Genomic DNA, 25,592 nt, shown 5'->3' with positions numbered 1-25,592 from the left:
AGGCGGCAGGCGGGAATCGAACTCATGCGGAAGTGGCTTCAGATTCTCAGTGCTGTGCTTTAACCCGCTGCGCCACCAGGGAGGGCCCATAAATAGCGATAATTTTTTAAAGATTTATTTTATGCTTACAGAACTAGGGTACAGGCCAAAAGTGCAGGAGCAGTGAGAGGATTCACCAGAGACAGAGTGGGGAGTAGAACAGGCTGACTGACAAAGTACACTGCTGAGGGGAGCAGTGGGCGGGTCAGGAGAGGTCTGCTGTGCCCTGTGGGTCACCTTCGGGGCAGGGATCGAACTCATGCTGAAGTGGATTTACCTTTTTAGTGCTGCACTTTAACCCACTGCATTATCAGGGAGGACCCCAAATAGGGTAGCTATAAATAGAGGATTATTTTTTAAATGAAAAACTGGAAGTTACCGAAAATATAAGGAAAACTCCTTCAGAAAGCTGGCCATAATATGTTGTGTCAACACAGACATGGCCCCTGCCCCATCCAAGTCTCTTTCCCTTTCTGTAGTGCTGACTCTCTATGGTACCTTCTACAAACTACAATTCTAGTTCTCTAAGCAACAGGTAACAATTTGAAGTGCAACTGATATTTGTTGAAATCTAATGACTTCTGTCTAAGGTTCAGGGTAACAAAAACAAACCCTAAATTCCCTGGAGAAATCAGCAAAAACCCTTGTGCACCTTTTGCCCAAATAATTGTGAGAGCAATCACAAATGCATTTGTGGCTTTTTTGCCTTCAAGTGTTGACTCAAAACAACTTTAAAGCCAGGTCCTTCTTCCCCCCTGAAACCTAAAGACAACCTCCTGAAAGATACTTAACCCTTAGAAGAGCCCTGAGCGGGACTCTTAGAGCAAGGACCTAGGCCTTCTGCTCCAGCCCGCTCCTCCGGGAGGCAGCAGCAAGCACAGTGGGCTGCTCGGTTCTTTCAGACCTGTCCTGATGAGGGCACGACCAGCTCCCTCTTTGTGGAGCTCTTTTCCCCTTTTTATTTTTCACAAATGGATACAAGATGCAAGAGGAGGCTCTTCGTCTAGGAAAAGTTAGCTTGGAACAGTGCAGAGAGAAGTACTCGACCACAGAGTACTCACCAGCCCCACCTGACAGGTGGCCCTTCTTGGAGTCAGTATCCTGCCTGCTGGGGGAGCTTGGTGTGCAGGTTGGGGGGAGCCAGGCAACTTGGGGACAGGCCTGGCCTCCTCCTGTGTGCCGGGCAGTTCTAACTGCTTTAGACTTGTTAATTCAGCTCACAACCCCATAAAGACAGGGTTATTGTCGTTCCCATTTTATAGATGAAGCGAATGAGTCACAGTAGAGCAGCATTTCCAACATCATAGAGTTTATCAGTGGGGAAGAATAACAGCCCATGTTTAACCATTCAAACTGTCAAAAAAAAAAAAAAAGACTACAAGCCACATGTGCAATTTTCAGTTTTCTAGGAGGCATGCTTTTCTTGACAGTGAGTTACCTACAACTAGAGTTAGAGCACAGCGCTCCCCACACTATTCCATGTGCGGGGAGGGAGTGTTTCCACCTGAAGTTCACATATAAAGTACACTTTCCTTTAAAGTTACAGTGTGGCGGTGCCCCTACAGGCCATTTTCACCTCTCCGCAGCAGAGAAACTTGACTTTGTTCAGAGATGGAGGGAACTCCCTATAAGAGACCCCGGGTTCACTCTGGGGTACACCAAGGTAGCCTCGGGGAGGTGGGGGTTCATTTCTTCACCACTAGTTGGTCTCAGGACCAAGCATCTAACTCAGTCCTGGCCCAGGATAAAAGCAGTACCCATGACCCAGCTCTCCTGATCCTTATGCTCTGGGATCTCTGGGAAGTGATCCAGAAAGAGACCTGGAAAATACTGCTGTTTCCATGGAGCTTTTTTCTTGCTTGCTTGCTTTCAATTGTGGTAAAACAAACCACAATTTTTAAGTAACAGTTCATTCACCTTGTTGTACAATCATCCCCAATATCCATCTAGGAAGCATTTTTTAAAGTCAAAAGAAATAGGCAAAGTGAATTTTAATAAGCTACTTTGTTTAACCTAGACTGGGTTTTGGAGAGATTGCCTGATGGATTATCATGTTAAAATGTAAGCAGTGGGCCCTCCCTGGTGGCGCAGCAGATTAACGCACAGCACTAAGAAGCTAAAGCCACTTCAACATGAGTTTGACCCCCGCCCTGGGGGTGACCCACATGGCGCAGCAGACCTCTCCTGACCCTCCCACTGCTCCCCTCAGCAGTGTGCTTTGTCAGTCAGCTTGTTCTGCTACCCACTCTGTCTCTGACGAATCCTCTCACCACTCCTGCACCTCTGACCTGTACCCCAGTTCTGTATGCATAAATAATCTTTTAAAAAATGTAAGCAGTATAGAAATTATTAATAAGGTATTCAGCAGTCTTCTACCAAATTTTGCATTAACTTTAAATCTCAATTTGGACTGTCCATGTTTCACATGCTCAACAGCTGCCTGGGGTTAGTGTTCCCTACACCAGATAGCCTGGGTCTAGAGGTTTTGAGGCCCATGTTAGCTCAGTCAGCTCAAGGGCATCCCCAGGGGAGAGCAACAAGCTGTCTGTTAATGAGAAGTACATGCGTCACCGTCGGCTCTCCAGGGCAGTCTGTGATTCACTGTAGGGCCCTACATGATGTCTGAGTCTACCCGTTCTAGATTGGCATCCTTAATGCCTTCCCTCCCCCTGCTCCAATTCCACATCGTCATCATCACGCTCACACATGCAGCACAGGTCAGGGCCTAAAGAAGAGATTTTCCTGGTGGGGCAACTCTTATGCTCTCTGGATCCACCTCCCAGCCGCGAGAGTGACCTCAGCAGTGGAGAGGGAGACGGCGCCTACGTAGGCACTCCCAGGTTGAGCCAATAATAAATAAACACATGCTTACGTAAAATGAGGGAAGCTCGTGTGCAGCATTGAGGCAAGCAGCAGTTGCCATAGAAACCAGTCAGTCTCACTCCAGACTTTTCCCTGATGCCTTGATCATCTGGTGGCTGCTGAAGCCCAGTAGAGCGGCATTGTCCCTGTACCTATGGAAACCTTCCAAATGGGCCCATTATGACAAAAGTAGATCAAAGAGGGAATGGTTACGTATCTTTTGCATCCATCATCACAGCAACCTTTGGCTTTGGGTATTACCCAAAGGGGAAGAAAATAAAACCATCTTTGTCCCAGAAAGAAGTCCAGGTATGACAATAGAGATAAGGTGACCCACCTCCCAAAAGGAAAGCAATGAAAACTGTCCCAACTGTCCATAGGTGTTCATGCTTGCTGGACAAATGGTTATGGCTTCAGCGACTTTTACCTGCCCTGACCTGCCTGACTGAGAGCTCATCCTCTGTGGCAGATCTCTGGTTCAATCTTCTCTTTCTCGTGCCACATGTCTTTGGAATCTGCCAATTGAGTCTTCACACACTCACTCATCCCTTCGCTAGTTTTTTTAATTAATGTATTTTCTTACACTGTTGTTAATTTGTAGACAGTATTTAATTTCTCCCTGGTTGTAGTCCTCGTAGTTCTCCCACCACCACGGCACCCATGATCCATCTCCCCCAACCTTTATGCTCTTCCATCTCCTCCCCTGCTGTTTGCCTCAGATCTATGGTCAGCTTGCAAATTTTGTCTTTTTCCTGACCCTTTTTTTGGTTTCTCAATATTCCATATAAATGAGAACCCATTTGATTTTTATCTTTTTCCTTCTGGCATATTTCACTTAGCATAATCCCTTCCCTGTTTCTGCAAATGGCATATGTTTATTTGTTGGGTGGCTGAGTAGTATTCCATTGCCTTCACTTCCTCTTAAAGGATAAACTCCATGATACTATGGGAAAAACCTGGGCCATCAAATTATAGGAACCTAATTTCAAATCTCAATTTCCATGCTTTTGAGATGCATGGTCTTACCTAAGTCATGAAAAACTCTCTGTGCCTGGGTTTTCTCATGTGTGACAGGGGAATGGAAACAAGGTAACATATATCACTTGTCTTATATCTAGTCGATGTGGTTAGTATTGACTTACATCTGTGTTTTGGTCCTAGACTCGAGCTCCTTAAATATAGAGACCATATCTCATTCCATTCTGATCACCAACAACTATGAAAGCAGAGAGCCTGGCACTTCCATATCTCAGTGACATCAGCTGAATGAAGACATGGCAAAGAACATTCAAGCATTCTCGCTCTCACTCTTAAAATTTCATCCTTACAGTAAGTCTCTCACCTTGTTCAGAACTACTTTAGCCTAGTACAAGACAAAGGGAAAGACAACATTAAAATAAATATATTTCCCATTCTTGGGAATTTTAAAGTATAATGCATTTGTTTAACAATTTATATAACATTTCATCTATGCCAACTATTGTTCTAAATATGTATATTAGCTCCCTGAGTCCTCAAAATAACCCTACAAAGCAGGTACAGTTATGATCCCCTGCCACTGGCCCAACGTCACATAAGCACACAGCAGAGAGAAACTCAACTTCAACTGGATCTACAGCCAATGCTCTTAACCACTCAGCACAGGCGTCACCTCCATGGTGAATGTGAATAGGATACAGGGAGGTAGGCTGTGGTGGAGAGGATGACCCCACACTACATCCTGAAGATGAGTCGGGTTGGAATAAAGAGAGCAAGAATAAAGGTTGGAGGACAAGAGAGGGAAGGCTGGCTGGAGAGAGTGGGGCCAAGTGATGGTGAGTCCTGATCATCTGCACAAGGAATCTGTCCATGGGACACAGCAGTGTCCATGAGGCACTGCTGAAGCCATGAACCTAAGCAAAGCCTGCTGGAGGGAAAATTCATCTAACAGCGGCCTACAAAGGATGGGGATGGGGCACACAAGAAGAGTGACACAACAGCTCTTCTAATGACTGAAGGCACCGGTCGCAGGACCGAACCCACGACATGGAGGTAGGAGCAGGAGTGGAAAATCTACAATACTTGGCTATTGCCAGAATGTAAGAGAAACTGGGTCTATGTAACACTCCCTGGGGACCACCCAGAGTGGCACATGGACTCTTTATGGCCCTAGTTTCCAGTGTAGGTGAGACATGGGACTCTCTGGGACTCTCTTAAGCAGCACTGGGAAATGTAGGCTGAGTCATTCCCAATTGTGTATGACTGGTTAATGAAGCCAGGATGGCAAATTCAACCCTCACAAAGAATCCCAGCCACCTCCACGGTGAATGGTAGTGTGGCACATCAAGCTGCAGTCCTGTCTGCTATATTACCCTATCAGTCACAACCCCAGAAGGTAAACCCACCCTGGGTCTTTGAGCTAGTGGGGTTTCTGTTCCAATTCCCATTATGCTAGAAAGGGAGGAACAAAAAAACTGAAAAATGACTGAGACATTTGGGAGTGAATTATGGCACAGAAACATGATTTGCCAGCCTTCTTCCTAGCTCTATCAATTGTCTGAAATCTTCTATCCAGCCCCAGTTTACATAAATTCCTAGAGGAGGTTCTGTCTGTCATCAGAATGAAATATCTGCCAGGTTGCAGGTACAATAGGTAGACTTATAAAACTGGAAAAGAGAACTTTGCTTTGGTGTTTGCCTTATTATTTATTGAATGTGAAATTTTGGAATCCCATTTTCATCTTGATGGAGACAATAAAATTCTAGCAAATTTTTTATGGCTCCCAGGATGAAGCTGAAGACTCTTTCTGTTCCCCACTCTGCAACTCTCGCAGACTTTTAAATTCAAGTCAGGATAAAAATTGCTTTTGGTCACAGGCAAAATGCATTTATCATTGTAATCACAGCCATTAAGATGTGAGCATGAATACCTGAAGAGATAAAATGTTAAGAAAACAAGAAGATATAGATGGTGAGACTTCAGAAGCAAGAAACAAAATGATGACACACTAACCCCTCTGAAAGCTGTTGGGGGTGCAAGGAGAGGCATCTGTGGAGCTTGAGAGAATGGAACCCCATGAGTAGTCCAAGAGGAAAGCTCAGGAATAGGAGGCTGTGCTCTGTGCTAAGAGAGTTTTCAGAATGGACCTAAAAATGAGAAATGTGTGTTTGCATTTCTATTTATAGAACCACTATAGTTCTAAAATGCACCCCCAACACTTCCCAAACACTAACGATTAAATCTCTAGGTGGAAAAATCTGAAGTCAGACTTCAGTATGAAAAGAAGAAAAGAAAACAGCTAATCCAGGAGGCTGACAACTTTCTGTTCATGCAGCCCTAACTTACGGAGCTGTGGTATCAGATACTAGACAGAGGCAGGAAACAGGGGTTCTTAACCACATAGTGTTTGGACTGTGTGGCCTTGGATAAGTCTCACTTTAATCACATATAAAGTAAACTTTGGGGACCTCCATCTAGAACAAAGCCTGCTGGGACATAATAAGGCATCAATAACTCAGGTACTGCCACCTCGCAAGCCATCACTCATAGTAGACATCACTGGTCGATCACGGTATTCTTTAGAGCAGTGGCCCAATTACTCTTTGCTGCTAAGTCTTGAATCGTAGGTAAAGCATTCTCAGTCATCACTTCTGATTAGTCAGAATGAGCCCAGAAGAGGGAACTGATTCACCATTCCTGGACTAGATCTCTTCAAACCCTTCAACATCACAACCATAAAATGTTGCTTGAAACTAGTCTCATTACTAATACCCTTCACTAAGTTCTGCCTCCCTTTTTCTCTTATCTCTTCTCCTTGGCTTTTTCCAAGTCTTAGCAGCCAAGGCTATGAGAACCCTTCACTAAGCCCACGTCTGAAGCTGCAAACGTCACCTTGTACATTTTTCTTGAGTCTCTTTGCCTTCAGTTCCCCCCTCTCTGTTAAAAAGCTCCTCCTGGGGTCACTGCCTCTCGAACTTCTTAAGGATTTCATCAAGACAGAGAATGCTTCGAGATCATGTGAGAGAAGCTTGGGGAAGTTCAAAGACATTTAATTATTACCCTTAGTTCTTTTGAAAATTATTAAAGAACCCACAATTAGAAATTCAGATTTCTTCCAGATCCCTAAGAACAAACAGCTCACTTGTAAATGGCTTAATGTGTCTGTTTAATGTACACAAAATTATCTTTCAAGGAAGCGGATTGTTTTTCGTGTCATTTTGCATCTCTAAATATACCTCCTATGGCAAAGGGATTGGGACTTAAGTTCTGACAAAATCTACAGCAGAACTAATTAGCACCAGAGGCTGTCTGAGAGAGAGTTAAATAAAAGAGAATCTGGTTACTTATTTATTTCTGTCGTCCTAGCTAGATCTCTCCATCACAACTGGGGGTGAAAGAATTGTATTTTACAGGACTGGGAGGGTAGGTACTGAATTGCCTCTCTACAAGGTTTGTTTGCCAGAGATAACCCCAACCCCCAACACAGCAACTCCCTCTGGGCCAGGATGCTATGGAAACCAGCTTCTGTGCTGAAACTTTCTGGGAAAAGCTACCAGATAAACCCACTGGTTTACAAAGTGGGCCCTGGTCAGAGGAACAGTAATGTTTTATAATTTAGTATCCAGGGCCAGGCCCAGTGCATACTCCAAAGGATACAGCCTTTGCTGCAGTCATGTAAATTAAACTGAAACAGTGACCTTATGGAGGCTTTCTCGCAGCTACATTTTAAGTTTAAGAAGTTTACCTAAAATGAAGTTTCATTTGGGAAACTTCTGCAAACTCAATTGCACTAATCACTCATAGTGTCCATTCGCTTGTAAATCTAGGGTTTATCCTAGAAGCTCCCACCCACCCCTGGGTACACTACCTTGCTCCAGAAATGAAAAATAACATTCGCCACAGCACTGTCTTCTTGCTCCTTCCTTCTTCCTGTACTTCTGCTGGGCGTTCTTTTAACTGAATGGGCCTCTTATGAAATGATTACAGGTACAAAGAGAAGGAGCTGCTTCTGTCTCTGGAAGAGGAATGGACTTCCAGGAACATGCTAACTGGCACCAGCAGTGGTTCTGTGAAAGCAGAGCAAATATCAAAGACCACCCCTCACTTGGGGTCTCCCCCAGTGGCTGTTCAATCAGAAAGGAGGCTCTGAAAGTAAGTCACCGAATCAGCACACAATCCCCTCAGAAGTTTTCAGCTGTTTAAAGATGGTTCTAGGAGGGAACCTCAGGCTGGAATGGTTTATGAGGAACCACCTCCCCAGGGAGGACCGAGGCCTTCTGAATATGATCTTCCTCTGAAGGCGTTCTCCTACCCAGCTCCCCTGCCACAGGCCCTGTTCCCTGTGCTAGATGCTGCTTTTCATCATCTCTGCATACTGACATTCACCGGGAAGGGAGTCAGGAAGGAAGAGAATCCTAGATGAGTGAGAGGCAAAGTCCTAATCCAAAGGAGAGTTTAGACTGTGTTCCACATGCACACTAAGTTGGGGAGCGCCATGCAGGAGCACCCCTTGACTACCTCCTGCTTTCCTCCAGTTGGTCTGGCAGCGAAGCACAGGATTTCTCTTCTGCCTCCTGCAGCTCTCCTCATGTGCAGCACCACTCCAAGCGCAGCGTGCACCTGCTGAGTGAGGGCTTGCTTTACCGACTCGCTGTCCTGACTGAAGGACAGCAGAGAGTGAGAAAATGCAGAGTGCTCTGAGGTTGGAAAAAAACAAACTATTAACTGACTACTGCTACCCCTCATTTCCTCTACGGAGACACCAAAACCAACGGAATGGAAGTATTCAAGGTCACCAAAAGATTATAGCAGAGCTGGGATTAGAACATGGTTTTCTGCTACCACAGTTGCTCACATGAAAAGTGATTGCCATTCTCTTCTCACATCCCAAACGGGTCTCAAACTCAAATCCCCAAGACCCAGGAGAGATACGCTGCATAGACCTAGGGGAGCAGAATGTTGCCCCTCATTCTGATGATTTAAACTTTCTTTCAGGCAAAGTCTGAAGTGACCACGAAACCAAATTGCCCACCCCACAGCTCAGGAGGAGACAATAACCTGACAGCAGCTTCCTGAGAGCCCACGCAGGGCCCTGTGGGGTTAAGAACAACAGCTTTCCTTCCCCGGAAGTTATTTCCCCCCTTCCCTGGGGGCATAAGCCCAGGCAGGGCTCTGTGTGCCCAGCTGATATAATTAGCTCCAGACAGGTCTGGAATGACACACAAGGAGAGCAGCCTAGACCCCTCCTGATGGGATTCCAAACCCCACGCCTTCCTGTGGGTCAGGTCCAGGCCAACACAGCCAGTGAGCCTGTGAGGTACAGGGGAGCCCCAGCCCCGCCCCCTGAAATGCCGCCCTTGTGACGTCTTGTGTGCCTCTGCCTCTGTTTCATGCTATTTTTAGTATAAGCAAGGTCTGAATTTAAGGGAGAATGGTATGAAAACAGGGCTTTGCTTTCTCTTAAGATAATCGTTTCACCAATAGTCACAAAAAAAAGGGAGGAAAAAAAAAGAAGACTAAAAAGAGAAACAGGGAAGAAGTCAAAATAGAGCCTTTTTGGGAAAGCAGTCTAGGAAGCTCTTTTCTCATCCCTTCAGTTCATCCTTTGGAATCTGGATTCTGCACAGGTGGGCACTTAGTCCACTTTCTTCCTGGATGATCCAAGGCCAAAAAACAAGGCAGGCCGGCAAGTCTGCTTGCCCAGGGAGAGCCACGTACAGGTTCAAGGTCATCCTGGTACCCTGGGCAAAGACCTGTGTGCCCCTTGGTTTATGAACTGAGGGCCAAGCTTCCACTGAGGCAGAACCCTGCTTTCCTAGCCTTACCATGGCTTCTACATCAGCACCAAGCCACCTTTATGGCCCTGCTGTTTAAGAGGCTTGGGTGCATTTAATTGAATTTTCAAATGTTCTCATTCCTTAAGAAAGGCAGAGAAGCATGTATCCTGTCCTAATCCCCCCCCCCTACTCAAACACTAGAGTACATTTTCTGCAACGAAATTTTTAGGGGAAATGGTGGTTTTCTGTTGTTGTTGCTCCCCTGAAGTAGTTACTTTTCTAGAAAAGCCTCATTCTGAGCCACATCCTAAAAATGGGGCTTCTAGTGCACCAAATTGGGATGTTTGGGGCCTGCAGGCACGAGTCAGTCTGCCTCCTCCTAAACATAGCCGAGTAAATTAAACTTGGAAGCACCAGCTTGCATGTGGTCCTGAGTGTGACTCGCCAAGCACGTGTGCCCTGGTGATAACAATGGCTGGGGACTCATTTTGTCATCATCATCTCTATTTTTGAATCCCTCTGCTAAACAAACTTCCTTGCAGCTAAAATGAAGGCACCAAGGGGAGTCTCAGTCCACCAGGCTATTTTTCTTGCAAATAGGCACTGCTAACTGTCAGTCTCCCCCACAGACCCTGGGGGAAAAAGTTCTTCCCAGCCCAAGATGGCAGGCACCAAATACGGGCATTCTGTTAGCTACACAGCTGTCTCCAGGGGGCGCTTGCCTTTGCTGGCTGTGGAGGGAGGGGGGGAGGAGGGAGGCCGGATTAGTTTAGCACCAATCTATCAACACCGTTGCTCAGGTCCCTTGGGTAGAGCAGCAGGGAGACACAGGATTAGAAAAAGCAGGCTCCATACCTTGTCCAAGGACTGATGGATGGGTTACATGTTCTAATTTATCACCAAACTCTATTTCCAAAGCCTTGCCACTTAAAGCATCCCAGCAAAAGGCGTGCATAACATTTTCACTTTCAACAGTTTGGATGATTTCACTTTGCAGACTTCACTGCATAAACCAACATGGACCCAGTCCCTTGAATAGCATCTGATACTTAGAAGGTGCTCCAAGACTGTCTGCAGGGCTGCTTGAATAACTCAGAGGAGAGGTTTGACATATGTCCTCATTTTCTGGTGACTTAACACTTTCCTGCATCCTTCCATTGGATGTGTGGTCCCTGTCCACCAAAATGATGCTCAAGACACCTCCCCCCTCGCCAGTACTGATGTGCCCTCTGAAACCAGGCCTGACTCTGTCGGCCCCACCCCATGTCCAGACAGCCTGGACACAGGAGTCTCTTGACATAGCTCTCACCCGTCATCTGCCAAGTTGTTTCCTGTGACACATGCCTACAATGTACAGCTCCTTGGGAGAGCCCAGCCTGCCCTCTGGTCCCCAGGCAGCTTGGTGAGGCTATATGAAGTGAGAGTTTCCTAGCTGGCTTGACAGTGGTGAGTCAGGTTGGCATGAGCCAGCTTCAGGAGTGACAGAGGCAGAATTGTCTACACAGAGCAAGCATCATCGGCTGACTGGACCTGAGGGAGAGTCTGCCTGGGACTTACAGTCATGGCCACTGCTCACTCAGCACTTTTGGGGGACCTCTGTGTTTGGTGAGGTCAAGGGCGGCTCCTTCTTTACTCTCCTAAACTACCTACCCCTGTGAGTCTCCATCCCAACCATTCCTTGCATGACATGGTGAAAAGGCTCACACGTCAATAAAAATAACTACAGCTAATATTTACGAAGAAGTAACCATGTACTAGGTACCATTCTAAATGCTTTACATTCATCAGCACAGCACATTTTCACATCAAAAAACAGGGACTATTATTATCCCCATTGAAGAGATGAGGAAACTGAATCACCAAAAGCTAAAGCAACTTGCCCAGAGTTAAAACCCAATAGACTGGAGGTGCTACAACTTGGGGACCACAGGCTGGTTCCTAAGCACCCCTCTACCTCACATCATGGCTCTCCATATTCCACAAGCCATGGCATTCCTTCCTGAGGATGCACATCCCAGGGAGACAGGAAAAGCAGTAGCTAGAGGTTTGGGGTGCTGTATGCACCATCCATCTGCTTTGTCGGTTCCAACCAAATAAAAAAGAAATACAAGGAGACAGACAGAGTTCAAAAGGAAGGAGGAATCCTAGTTCACATAATGCTGGATCGGTAAAAGGGCAGGGCTCCTCCCAACCAGACCCCGCAGAGAGGTTGAAACAGAGACAACCAAAACAAGAAAAGCTGTAAGGAAGACCCCGAGTGTAATGCTTGACGGATCAGGCACCCAGTGCCGGCTACAGTCTGTTGCCTGTGATGGCAACACAGTCAAGCTACATGTGCTGGAGAGATGAATGAATGGATAGAGGTAGGTGAATGACCAGAGAGGTGGAGCTGAAGGACAAAGCCATAACCCAATGCCCCCAAAACAACTCCAAGGAGGGGGGAGACTGCAACATTAGGCAAGCGCTGGCCTCCAAAAGTCCTGAGAGTCAGGGTAATGAGGCAGGACAGCATGGGTTGCTTCTGGCCAGAAGGAGGCTCATCCTCTCTCCAGAGCTGACCAGGGGCTGATTGCTACAAATCTGCTTCATTTTGGGGGGGGGTGGGGGAGGAGTCAAGGTGGGGTAGAAGGAGCCAACAGACCAGCTAGTAAAATTAGCAGCTGCCTTTGCAGAAGGCATTAGAGAGGCCAGCACAAAAGCCAACATGGCCTATAGAGTGGCAGGGCAGACTGGCAGCCAGAAAGGCCAGGGCACCACCTGTGGGCAAAACTAGAGGCCCCTCCCCAGTAGGACTGTTACAGGGTAGCCCAGAGTGGACTGGGCCGCTTGTCTGTGGGGCCTCACCCTCACACTCACAATTCAGTTACACTGCAGGTACACACAAAAGGGTCAATAACTGGTTTATTTACAAACGGGGAAAGGAATAGGAAACAACCCAGGAAAAGAGAGCGGGATACAAAGTAACTGGAATACCTTAGGGCTAGGCTGACTAAACACACAGAGTCACAGGTCAGGAGAGCTGCTTCCCCCAGCGAGAGAGTGTGAGATGCAATCCGGCCCTATTTATCCCCCAAATGTCCCAGAATTCCTGCTAGCTCCGCCCTTGGGGCCTCGCAGTTCTCACCCTGGTACTGCTGGGAGTTGTAGTTTCCAATCACTGGAGTAGGGGGTAGGGTCCAGAAAGCTGGAGTAGGGGGTGGAGTCCATAAGACTGCAGAGTTCCTTTAGGACACCCTTCCTCTTAACAGGATCAGGCCCTGGGCTGATGCATGTGCCCTGGTATGCCAGCTGCGGAGATACAGGCAGGCAGAGGGGGAGATGCAGGGTGGGCCCCTGCCACAAAATTTCCAGACAATCCCGCTGGCCAGTAAACAGAAATGCATAAGCTGAGCCCAGCCTGGAACCTGCTGTGGACCTCAGCTCCCCACTGACACGGGTCTACTGCACCTCTGTGAGCAAATGGAGGTGCTGGAGGTGCATCCCTGTGAGAAGGGGCATGAGGGAGCATCTTTACCATTGCCCTGTGCCAGGGTAAAAAAGTCCCACTAGCCCCTTAGAAAGAAATACTGACAGAGAGCAGGCAGAGAACTTGACACGCTCACTCGGGGATTGGCAAACTTTTCCTTTCCAGGGTCAGACAGTAACTATTTCAGTCTGACGGGTATTTCAGATTCAGTGGATACTACTCAATTCTACCATCATAGCGAGTTGCCAAACAGTCAGAGATAATATGGAAATGAGGACATGGCTGCTTCCCAGCAAATTTTGTTGATGAACGCTGAAATGTGAATTTCATAAAATTTTCACATGTCACAAAATATTCTTCTTCTGATTTAAAAAAAAAGCTCATGGATAAACCGTCCTGAGCTTATGAGCCAAGCAAGACAGGCAGTGAGTCGGGATCTGGCCAACCGACTATCTGTTGCCATTACTCAGGCTAGTTAAATGTTTCCCAAAGGGGGTTCTTTCCCAGAGGTGTTTCATGGGAAAGGGCTCCACGGTGAGATAAGAATGGGAAATGCTGGGCCAAACAACGCCATCCGCTCCTTCTGCGCGTGCTTTACCAGGTGAGCAGCAGCAGCAGTCTTAAAAAGAGGGTGAGAAATGAAGTCGGCCCAGGTTCCCAGGGAACCATTTTTATCCTGGAGCATCTCCTAGATCGAGTTTTCCGTAGAATCTCATTACAGGAGCAGGATGAAGCCGCTGACGGTGGTGGCGCCTCCGCTCTCTGAGCACAGCCAGGGACTGGCAGCTCCAGACCTCCCTGGCAGGCGCCTGCTGGCTTCCTGACACACCCCGACTCCCGTTTGACCCCCAGTGATGCTGGGTCACAAACAGCCAAGCTGGTGCATCCTTCAACAAGGATATTTTTGCCAATTTAATAATATAAAGAAAGCATACCTTCTTTGACTATTTGCGACAAACCCGTAGCATAAACTCTACTACAACACAGGAACGTGAAAAGATAAATTATTAGTCTCGGAGGGGAATCACCAGGCTTCTTCCTTTAAAAGAAACCCCATTTAGGGATGTTGAAACAACACAAGGAGACTCTCAATTTACTCCACATAACCAGAGAGAAGAGTAAGCCCTACGCTAAAATATTAAAATATACTGGCCTGTGAAACCTCTGCTCTTTCTGCTATGCAGGGCTCTTGTGGGTGATAAAATTGTTACCTAAATTGACTGAAAATGTTTTTAAAAAATAAAGGAAGGGTCAGATGAGAGGAAGAAAGAATGTGATGGAAATGCAAACTGTGTGTCTTGTGCCACCAGAAAAATTAAAGTAGAGGAGGCTGATGAGAAATGTCACCAGCACAAGGGGCCACTGAAGGAGAGAAATGAAAGAATGATTGTCACATGTTTGATTAAGCGTATGCCCATCAATGGGTAACTGATCCAATTTCATGTGCAAACAGCATAGCCGTGAACACATCTATTTAATTCTATTAAACCAATAGGATTATTTCTATTTGAAGGGCATATTTGATACATATTTTCTTTTGGGTCCTTGGAGATAAGGATAAAATGGTCCAGCCTATGTGTATAATGTTAATGTAAAATGCCACCCATGCGATATATATATGAAGATAAAGGGAAGACTGGCGTTTCACTTTCCTCTACTTCAATAGATTACCCCCCAGACACTAATGCAAGAAGCACAGATTTTCAGTTCATGGATTAGATGCATATGTTTCCTGGAGCAATATTCAAATGCAGTAGTATGAGACCAAAGGGAAAACAACCAAAAAGGCAATTCTAATGACTCGGTCTTTGCTGAAGGAGCTGGTAGTTGACTGGCAAGACCAGTTTCTGAAGAGCAGCCACAGCTGGATCCACAAAGGGGTGTGTAGACAACCCTTGCACTTTGAGGGGAGAGCATAGTGGCCACAAGACACAGCCTTCCTGGGAGACAGTCCTCGGACACTCTGAAATCAACATGAAACTGAACATGAACAAGGTGCTGACAGAGATGCGTAGGTTGTGCACCTGTTCTTGTCCGCCAGTGTCTGTGGCTATCACTTTCCACACAATAAGCAGGTTGTCTAACACTGCTGTCCTTGTGCTCGCTTATCTCAGGAAATGTCTCCCCACCCCGCACCCCAACCCTGCCTTGCAATTTCCATATTTATAAACTAGACCAAGGGTCAGCAAACTGTGACCCAAGAAACAAATCTTGCCCACCATTTGCTCCTGTAAGTAAAGATTTATTGGAACACACTCACACCTACATACTGTCTTTGGCTGAATTTATTCATTTCTTTATCTGCCTGTTTATTTATACTGAAGTAACATTGGTTTACACTGTGGCTCCTTCCGGGGAAGTACAGGATGCCCTCTCTTATTAATTTTTTGCTTTTTCTTTTAATATTTTTATATAATTCTGCATTTTTGTACAGTGTATGCTTTTTCATGTCAGTCCCATGGACTCCCCACCACCACTTCACCCATAGCCCCCTGTGCTCTTCCTACCCCTGTTTTGACAGGACCCCCTCTTTTAGACGACAGCAACAGAGTTGAGTAGTTGTGACAGAGTCCCGACAGTCTGCAGAGCCTAAACTATCTGACCCCGAACAGAAAAACTTGCCAACCCTGAACTAGATTATCTCTAATAACGACTCCGGATTCTATATAGTGCAAGCACACATTACAAAAGCCTGCTCTGTGTGTTTCTTGCCCTCTTTGTTTACACATGCTGTCTTCCTCTTAGAAGGATTTACTATGGCTCACAAGGCTAACAGGACATGTACCTCCTACAGGTGAAGGCCAAACAGGAGATAGGAAATCAATGCCGAGATGAAAAGGAGAGATAAGGCAGTGCAGGGGGAGGGGTGTGAATACATGAAATATGAGCCATGAGCCACTGTGTATTTTCATGGGCCCCCAACGTGGCTTTAAGCAGTCATACAAAGACGGCCATGCTCCCTTCACCAACCCAGTGTTCACCAGGGGTGCACCAGGACAACACAGCCATCCCTGGCACAAACACCTATTTGGCTCCTAACTCTAAGCTTAAAGTAGATAACATGAGATAAAATGAACAAAGTCCCCCAGATACCCAAACAGCTGTGAGGTATCCCAGAAGTAGCCACCGCTTCATTGAAATGCTCCCTAGTGTGGGCCAACTCAAATCCCAAAGGGAAACTTACCAGTAATTCATCCAAAAGCTGTAAATAAGCATATGCCACTTTTATGATCAGAAAACACAAAATATTTTTGAATTAAAAAAATACAGAGAAAGGAAGCAATAACCCTGGACAGCCTGTTGCTTACTTTGACACAGAACCCTTTAGCTTCAAGAGAAGAGCCTGCTGTTTTTGTGAAGCTAAGCACTGTTGCTGAGGTGAGAGACGAAGCCCAGGTGGGCTATTCTGAGACCTGGTCAAGGAGTTGTTAGCACGAAGATGTGGAGGTGTGAGGCGTTATCCCTGAGACTCCATGGTGAAAGGTGACTGTCATTTGTCATTTATTACACCGAGCTTTCCAACTTTCCAACTGTCTCCTGTTTATTAAAAGAAATAATTCACACCTAGTAATTCACAGCCTTATACCAGTGCCTAGAAGAGAGCTCTGTGCAGGTAAGAACAGCACTTGCAGAGAGATGTGCTGAGAAGCCCTGAGGATCCTGTATGCAAATTAAATATTGAAAAGGGAAGCTCTGAATGATGGGTGTCTGGTCTAGCTTTGGTCCCACTGCGGCAAGGGTGGACATTTGGAGAGCTCAAGACAAACACAGCCTTGATTCTGAACAGGCCACACTGCGTTCTCTTGAGCAGAGAGACGTCAGAGATGTTCTCAGAGACGTCAGTGTGAAATCTCTTCCTTGCTCACAGTAACATCCTGCCTTTTCAGGTATCTCTTGAAACTCTGAAATGCCCAAACTCTGTGGGAGCAGAGGCTGGTGGAACCCTACCTGAATCTCAGTTGAGTCAGGGCAACCTTGGCAGAGTTTTTTCCAAAGAGACAGTCAAAAAGCAGTTGGCACCGCAGCCAGTGCCAGGCAGGGAGGACTGGGCAGACTGTGCTAGTCTGTGCAAATGTTAAAAGAATCAGGCCAGTCCAGCTCCAGGCCTAATTGGCTCAGAGATGGTAATGGAAAAATGTCATAACCAACACAAAAGCTGGCAGTGCTTTAGCCAAGAAGAGTCATTATCTTCAACTGCAAAGTAATGACACAGAAAAAGCCCTGAACAGGACTGCAGGCCTGCAGGTAAGAGCCTGCTTCTGCAGCTTGAGGTTGAATATTCTTAGGCAAGACTGCCCTTTGAATATGCCTCAGTTTCCTTGACTATAAAATGAAGATGAATTCACTGATAAAACTGGCTGGCGGGCTCCCTTGCAATGCACCCCTATGACACAACAGCCAAATGGGAGATACAGTGTCCCTGACCTTTCGATCCCATCATCAAATCCAGAGCCTTGCATACAAATGGGCTCACAAGAGGATCTCAGTAATGTTTTTGCTGGTAGTCGTAGCTAACAGGTGCACTTGGCGTCTGAGTTCTGCTTCCAAAATATCACCCACATCTCTCCACTGCCTGGAGTCAGTTCAAGTCCTGTCTCACCTTAGTCACTGCAGGAAATCTCTGCCACAGGTGCTGGGAGCTCACTCTGTGACTCAAAGACCTCCAGCTCCCCTGTGATCACTTGGTCTCTGTCCACTTGGGATTCTTTCTGCACACCAATCATGATACCTCCCTCTCCAATTTCCTTTTCCTACAAAACTCAGTGCAGATTCTGGAGCTCAGCATTTACCGGTTAAGCTGTCTCTAGTCCACCTCCACAGTCCTGTTGTTCTTGGTGCCTTTGTGTTCACAGCTGAAACTCATTCCCTCAAAACCCAGGTCCTCTCTGTGGCTCTGCTGATCCCTGTTAGAATGCTTTGCTCTGCTCTGAGTTTGCATGAGTTAGCATTTCAAGATGCTAACTCAAATGCTTTCCATTTTATTTGGGTTCCTCCTCAGTGTCTGACCCACCAAGTAGTGTGTTTCTGGGTTTTATCTTTGCTATCTTCTCCACCAGCAGGTGTGCACTCAGTTCCTCTTGAAATGGGAGTTGCAGCTCACAGCCTTTCCTTCCTATGATGGCTTTCTTGACCTCCTAACTCCTCATACTTAGCCTCCTTGCTACACATGCAATGCTGGTATTCATAGCAGTTCTCCTCCAGACAGTCCTTCCATAATTTCCATTCATGGTGCCATGGAATCAGAACCATTCCTTGTTTCCCATGGACTGAAAAATATACCTGGCCCAGAATACATAAGACTTAGCTGGTGGAAACAGAATTAGAAGTGTTGACAGTGGCCACACATATGCAGTGGACCTGACACTTGTGCAATCAAGCTGTGCTCTCCCCGCCCACCATCACACTGGACGTATAGAATACATGGCCTCCACTCTGTCCTGTGTAAGGATTCCGAGACCTACATTTCAAGCTCTATAAGTTTCCTATGCAGAGTCCCCTCATGGACAAACTCAAAAGAGCACTGGAGACATTGCAGGATCAGGAAGGGGAGATGAGGACAGTACCAGCAGAGCCCCAAGGCAAAAGCCACCTTCATTCCCCGATCTTTTCTCCCCCGTCTCTCCTGGGCCTCACTGGCCCAGATGATCCCTTCACTGTCTTTCTCCATGTATCACTGTCTCTTTCCTCTCCAAAATCCAAATTCTAAATTTCTCCCCTTTCTGGGTTGCCACCAAATGACATCAACCAGAGAGAAGATTCAGCTCAACTTGCGTCCCTCAGCTATCAGAACCCTGTCCTGCTCAGAAGCTGTTTGGCCACCACCTTTATGACACAATCAAGACATGCGATGTCATACTCCTTCCTGAAAGCCATTGTGCAATATTTAACCCAAATATAAGGTACAGCTCTGTTGGGGCTTTGTTGCTACTTTGTGGCAGGAATGTGACAGGGACATAGCAGCTGTGGAGCAGGTTTGCAAGGCAAGACTCTGCTGCTTGAGTAGACGTTCTCGGGCCATTTATTGAAATTATAAAGGCTAATAAAAGCTGGTCATGCAGCAATGGTATGGGGAACAGGGTCCAGATGCTGGGATAGTGTTATAAGAGACAGGCAAGGGGACATCATGACCATGTATATGATGTTATCACAGGCAGAGTTAACCCAGACCACCAGGGAGACAGTCACGTAATCAGGTCAACAGAGGCTTAGCATCCCCGGGCCCGCCTTATGATTCCTATCCTCTGAAGGTAGTTAGGAATGCTCTGCTGTGACTTGTAGATGGCCAACAGGTCATAGTTGCCCATGAGTGTTCAGCTCATAGGAACCCACACAGTTTTCCCAAAGGATTGTCTCCATCTCCTACATCTACAATCACCACCTCAGTGAGACTGTGCTGTGCAGCATCAAGGGTGAAGACATTTATTTTCCAGGAACCCCACCTGATCTCTGACCCAGTCATCAGGACACCCCATTCATTCAATCTATGTATGAATCACTCTTCCCAGAGTGCCAGCAACAGACCCAGGGAGAATTTCCAGAATCATAACGACAAGTCATTTGGAATGTAGCATCCATCTAATGAAATTTCTGATCCCAGGTAGAACCAAGGAAACCAACTAGACAAGGCTACCAGGGTAAAGGTGCCCACCTAGCATAGGAGTATGACCAAAACAAGACAACCAACGTGTGCCTGTCTTCCCAGAACTTTCCCAGTCTCTGCATTGTAAGATCCATGTCCAGCCATCCCCCAGTTCAAGGCAAACAGGTACAGTTGGCCTGTTCCACCCATGCTCCTTGCCAAGAACTAGGAGCTGAGTGAAGCCAAGCTCTCTACTGGCATATCAGGGAGGATGTGGGAAACATACAGGAGGGGCAGGAGCCCAGGCCACAGCTGGGCCTGGGAGATTGCGTCATCAGAAATAAAGTCACACAGCCAGAGCTCCATGGCCAGACGGTCTCCAGTGGCTATTTATGAGTTCCATCACCAGTGTGATTGAAGATTTCACCACGGTCAGAATCCAGATCACCCAGGACAAGAGACTAGGAACCCGCCCACCAAAGGGTTCTCTGCTTGGCTACCAAAGGACAACAGTAACATCCCCAAGAGACCACAAACCCACCCCCTCCATATTCCATGATCAGAATGGCTTGAATACTGGAAACTTACAGATGTTACAGCACAAGTTTCCTTGACCCCTTCTCCCCCACAATGGTGTGTGTGTGTGTGTGTGTGTGTGTGTGTGCGTGCGTGCGTGCACACATGCATACCTGTCCACTCTGCATGGCCCCCAACAGACCCTTCCTGCCTAGAGTCTGACCTGCTTTGCAAACTTCTCCACCAACCACTGGCTTAGACATGCACAAAGAACCCAGTGTCTCTTCCATGGCGACACAGAAGCACTCGCCATTCACCCCACCTCCCAATGACCTGAAGAAGACCCAGCAAAATATCACATCCCCAAAACAAAGCAAAGTTGGACTGGACAGCAGACTCCTGCAAAGAGGGAGCCAGGGACTCACCAGGACTCTGCCGGTCAGTGTCTGGGCGGATATCATCACCCCTGCCCAGTCCTTCACAGAGGTCATCCAGCCGACCTCGGCTGCCACTGCCTCTTCTTTTTCGTCCACTGGCTTGAGTGTGCCATCCGCCTGGCTGGTGCCATTATTAATCTTCTGGGCCTCCTGGCAACAGAAAGAACAAGGGTTGAGACACCAGGACCTGCTAGATTTAAAAACACAACCCACCCAAAAGAATCAAAGCCTCAGGGTCCTGACAGAGGTGGAAGCTGGCATGAAGAGGCGTGGAGAAGGGAGGCGGGAGGGCGATGGCTTTGATAATCTTTCTTTCTTTAATCTTGCTTAAAATATGTTTTCTTTGCTTTCTCTTGAAATGGCTTCATGAAAGAAAGAAAAATGAGAGAATTCTCTTCCATTTCTTAAAAACATCTCACTCAAAAAGGAAAGCATCACATTGAGGGCCATGGAGAGGTAGCTGACAGGGTGCTGGGTTGGCAGCAGCCAGCTCCCCCTGGCCAGACCCCAGCACTTCTCAGGGAGTCTTTGCCATTCCTTTCTCCACTGAAGTAGCACTAATTTCTAACGGTATGTACATTTCAGGTTTTCAGACTTAGAAATGCAACATCTACATCTACTACAACATGCTCACCTCCAAAAGGCTAGTTTCCACCCGCTGGCACACAATTGACCCTTTTTAGCCAACTCAGCCCCCTGTTTCCCCTTCCTTCTGGTAACCACCATTTTAGCCTTGTATTCTTAATGATTATTATTTTCCTTGTTTCATGTGTTCATTTGAAGATGTGGAGAAAAGGGAACCCTCACACATTGTTGGTGGGAATGTAAATTGATGCAACCATTGTGGAAAACAGTGCGGCGGTTCCTCAAAAAGTTAAGAATAGAAATTCCATATGATCCAGTTATCCCACTGCTGGGAATTTATGCAAATACAAAAGTGCTAATTCAAAGAGCTCTATGCATGCATGCCCATGTTCAGTGCAGCATTTCTGGCAATAGCCACGAGTCGGAAACAACCTGAGTGTCCCATCAACAGGTAATGGACAAAGCTGTGGAGTGTACACACAGTGGAATACGATGCCACTATCAAAGTGACAAGAACAAAGGAATCCTGCCATCTGCAACCACAGAAATGGGTGGTAAGGAGACTGTATTCATTGAGATAACTCGGAGAAAGACAAACACCATCTTTCCTTAAAGGAAATTCTAATCTTACCTCAGTCTGTGTGGTTCCAAAGATTGAGAGGCCACACCTGCCCTAGGTTAGCACTGACCTCTGGATCATTCTATTCCCCCTGGCTACAGCAACCAAGCCAGGGATGGTTGCGTGACCTATGCCAACCCCATACCACTCAAGAACCCCAAACCACTCAAGCCTGGAATTTTTGCTAGAAAGAGTAGGAAAAGGAACCCACCCTTGGGAATGAGACTGCCACAGAGGAAGATGAAAGTGATGGAACGAGAAGGCCATCGCTGAACATTGTATCCAGCAGTGCCTGAAAGCCACCCCGGACCTTCTGTTATAGAAGATGATAAATTCCACCTCATGGCTTAAAAGGCGCTTGAAGAACTAAGGCTGACCTCAACAGATAGCCGAGTTCCAAGTAGGATTGTAAAGTGAACATGTCTGCCCACCAATGTGACTTCTGCCCACAATATTCCTCTCAGAGGGTCCCAGCTTGCTCCTTTACATAACCCCTTCAAGTCTTTGCTCAAATGTCACCTTTCCAATGAAGTCTTCTCTGGCCACTTTTTGATAACTGCAACCCTGTCTTCTCACACGACCACCTTCCATGTTTTCCTCATAACACTTCAAAGCCTCGGAAACACTCTGTTTACTTAATTATTTCCTTTATAGTCTGCCATTCCCAAACTACTGTATCTATCCCAAGTGCCTAAACCAGTGCCTGGTATATAGTTGGTTCAATACACATGAATGTCTGGATCAAAATGGTTATGAGTAGCAGTCCCTCTCTGACTAAAAGCCCAGGCTTGGGGTTGCCAAATAAAACATAAGACACCCAGAGGACTTGGATTCAAGTAAACAGCAAAGAATATTTTTAGTGTAAGTATGCCTCAAGTGTGGCACAGGACAGACTTATTCTAAAAACATCTTCATTATTTATCTAAAATTTAAATTGAATTGGGCCCTCCACTCAAATACCCACTGAGATTATTTTTGCAAACACAGACTTTTAAAGATGCCAGCAAATTATGTTCATCATTTAAAACCTAGAATTGATTTCCAAAGCAAACAGACACTAGGGACCATGGTGAGTTGGGGGGTGGGGGGGTGCAGAAGCAAAGGCGGAAGTGAAAAATCTTATCTGCAGTGAGTGGGGTGCGGCAGTGAGGCAAGCAGAGCTGGGAGGCGGGTGAGGGACACTGGATGAGTCATCCTCGGGGACTCGTGGGCAGGCAGGAAGCTGCTCCTGACTTCTGGTTCTCTCCCTCCATCCGCCCTGCACGGGGAACCAGGAGGGGAGAAACAGCACCGGCCACAGGAGCGCTCCTGTTTTATTTCCCAGTGTAACAAGTCCAACTGAGCTGAAACAGTCCAGAGCAAGCCTCGGACGGGGGCACCACAGGGTGGGCATGTTGGGGGGCTGCCTGCTCACATCTGGAGCCTCTGTCCTAGCAGCCTACAGCGACTTTGACTTGTCAGGACCCCATGTGGAGTGTGAACAGGGAGGTCCTGTTCAAGGCCCAGGGGCAGTCTTGGTCACTGAAGGTGTTCCACCACCCACCCCCCCGCCCTATGGAGCCTCCCTCTGAGATGACCACCCTGCTCAGGTGAGATGAAGCAGTGACCAATAGCCCACAGTATGTGTTCAATTAGTTAGTGCCACACTCCCTGTTTCTCCTCACTGGCCCTCCAGGAGTGATTTTCGAACTTGCTTGAGCATCAGAAGCCCCTAGAGGCATGTGAAATCAGTGTGCTCAGCCCTTCCCCAGGACCCTGCCTTTCTAACAAGCACCCAGGTAATGCTGGTGGTGCAACTGTGTGGGAACCCCACTTTGAGAACCACTGTTCCTCATCATGGACCTGACCAGTTTTCGATCCTGATCTGAAATGAGACATGGATCTGAGCCTCCCGCTCTTCCTGGCCCCTCTCTCCACCCTCGCATAGAATCACCTGCTTTTTCAGAATTCGAGAACACTGGAGTAGGCAGTGGAGAGGTGGGGAGGGAGACAGTCCTGGATGGGGCTGGGCCTGGGAGAGGTCTAGCTCTCTGCTCAACCCTAGAGGCACAGGCTGCACAGTCCTGGGGCAGACACCAGAGAGGGGAAATCGGCACAAAGGGAGGGAAGGCGGAGAGTCCTCTCCAGGCACAGTGGTTTTAATGCATCAATAATTCACAGCACAAGAGGTATATGGCAGATAATGCTCTCTTGCCAGCCCTCTTACCTATTGTTTTACAAGGCATTCATTATTCTAATTACTTTATGATAGGCAAGGAAAAACACAGACTAAAGGGAGATAATGCCCTTGTTATTATTTTGCTTACACTAAATGTCGTGAGCTTAATTACCATGTGTGGGAGGCAGGACTGGGGGAGTGGCTGGGAGAGCAAGGAGGCGGAAGCTCTACAAACCCGGGACCAACAGGGCCTTCCCAGGCACAGGGAAGGCCCCTCTCCACCTCTGATCCTGATCTGGCCAAAGCACCCCTCGGGAAAAGCAGATCTAACCCCGTGCTCCAGAGGGAAAGGGTAGAGGCCGAAGAGTGCTTTCGTGGCCTTGCTGGGGACACGCAGGCAGGGAAGCGTGGTAAGGGGCAGAGCCCATTATACTAGTGGTCGGCCACCATTTACAAAGCCACAACTGGTTGCCAGCAACTAAAACAGCAACTGAAAACTGAGTGCCGGCCCTCCCTGGCACAGAGGGTTAAAACACAGCACTGGGCCCTCCCTGGTGGCGCAGCGGGTTAAAGCACAGCACTGAGAATCTAAAGCCGCTTCCTCATGAGTTCAATTCCCGCCTGCCCCAGAGGTGACCACATGGCGTGGCAGACCTCTCCTGACCCGCCCGCTGCTCCCCTCAGCAGTGCATTTCGTTGATCTGCCTGTTCTGCTCTCCACTCTGTCTCTGGTGAATTCTCTCACCCTCCACATCTCTGGCCTGTATCCCAGTTCTGTATGCACAAATAAAATAAAATCTTTAAAAAAAAAAAAAAAAACACAGCACTAAGAAGCTAAAGCCACTTCAGCATGAGTTCGATCCCCGCCCCGGGAAGGTGACCACGTGGTGTGGCAGACCTCTCCTGACCCCCACTGCTCCCCTCGGCAGTGTATTTCAGTCAATCTGCCTGCTCTGCTGCTCATCTGTCTCTGTTGAAGGCTCTCACCATCCCCGCACCTCTGGCCTGTACCCCAATTCTGTATGCATAAATAAATCAATATTTTTTAAAAATTGAGTGCTGTTTATGCATGATTTTGCTTGTAATCAATGTGACAGAGAGGTGGAGTTATGCCCAGTTTACAACAGGGCAACTGACAGCAGATGATTCTCAGGGGAAGATTCGGAGTCTGAGAGCCCACCTGGTGTCTGGTCCGCCTCCTCCATTAAAGCGGGGGCAACACGGCAACCCCTTGCGGTGGTGGCAGAGCTTATATGAGTGTTTGGCATGGTGCTTGGCGTGAGGTGGTTTCCCCAGGTAGGGCCACCTGTTGACAGGCCAGAAAACCTCCCAGGACATCTGCTAAAGATGTCCCGTGGCACCGATCGGTGGCTCTGGGGGCAACCGCGGCCCAGAGTGAAACCTTAGTCAAAGACACGGAACAGAGGACAAGCAAGTGAAATGTCAACCAGGCAACACCGGGGCCTAGGAGGTGAGGTGCCCCACTTCCAGAGGAGTTCTGCAGGAGCTGGAGGGCACTCCCCCAAGACAGCCGGGGCAGGAAGTCCTACCAGGGTCAGTTCAGCACCAAGCGA

The 25,592-nt window shown here is 47.3% G+C and overlaps 1 protein-coding gene across 11 annotated transcripts in view; it reads right to left on the bottom strand.

The window, feature by feature from the left end:
* The window catches only part of KCNMA1 (potassium channel, calcium activated large conductance subfamily M alpha, member 1), a 658,697-nt gene that overhangs the window by 445,375 nt on the left and 187,730 nt on the right, over positions 1-25,592 (bottom strand). For all 11 annotated transcript variants that reach the window (XR_001145364.1, XM_004680710.2, XM_004680711.2 and 8 more), the window contains exon 2: positions 20,645-20,806. Coding sequence is in view for 10 of the 11 variants with exons in the window: in XM_004680710.2 (XP_004680767.1) it covers positions 20,645-20,806 (162 nt within the window). In the remaining variant the exon portion in view is untranslated. The remainder of the gene's footprint in view (positions 1-20,644; positions 20,807-25,592) is intronic.

This window comes from Condylura cristata, unplaced genomic scaffold (genome assembly GCF_000260355.1).
Source record: "Condylura cristata isolate star-nosed mole 26May11 unplaced genomic scaffold, ConCri1.0 scaffold00011, whole genome shotgun sequence".
NCBI classification, from domain to species: Eukaryota; Metazoa; Chordata; class Mammalia; order Eulipotyphla; family Talpidae; genus Condylura; species Condylura cristata.
The sequence above is the reverse complement of the archived record's forward strand: the minus strand, read 5'-3'. Positions and strand labels throughout refer to the sequence as shown.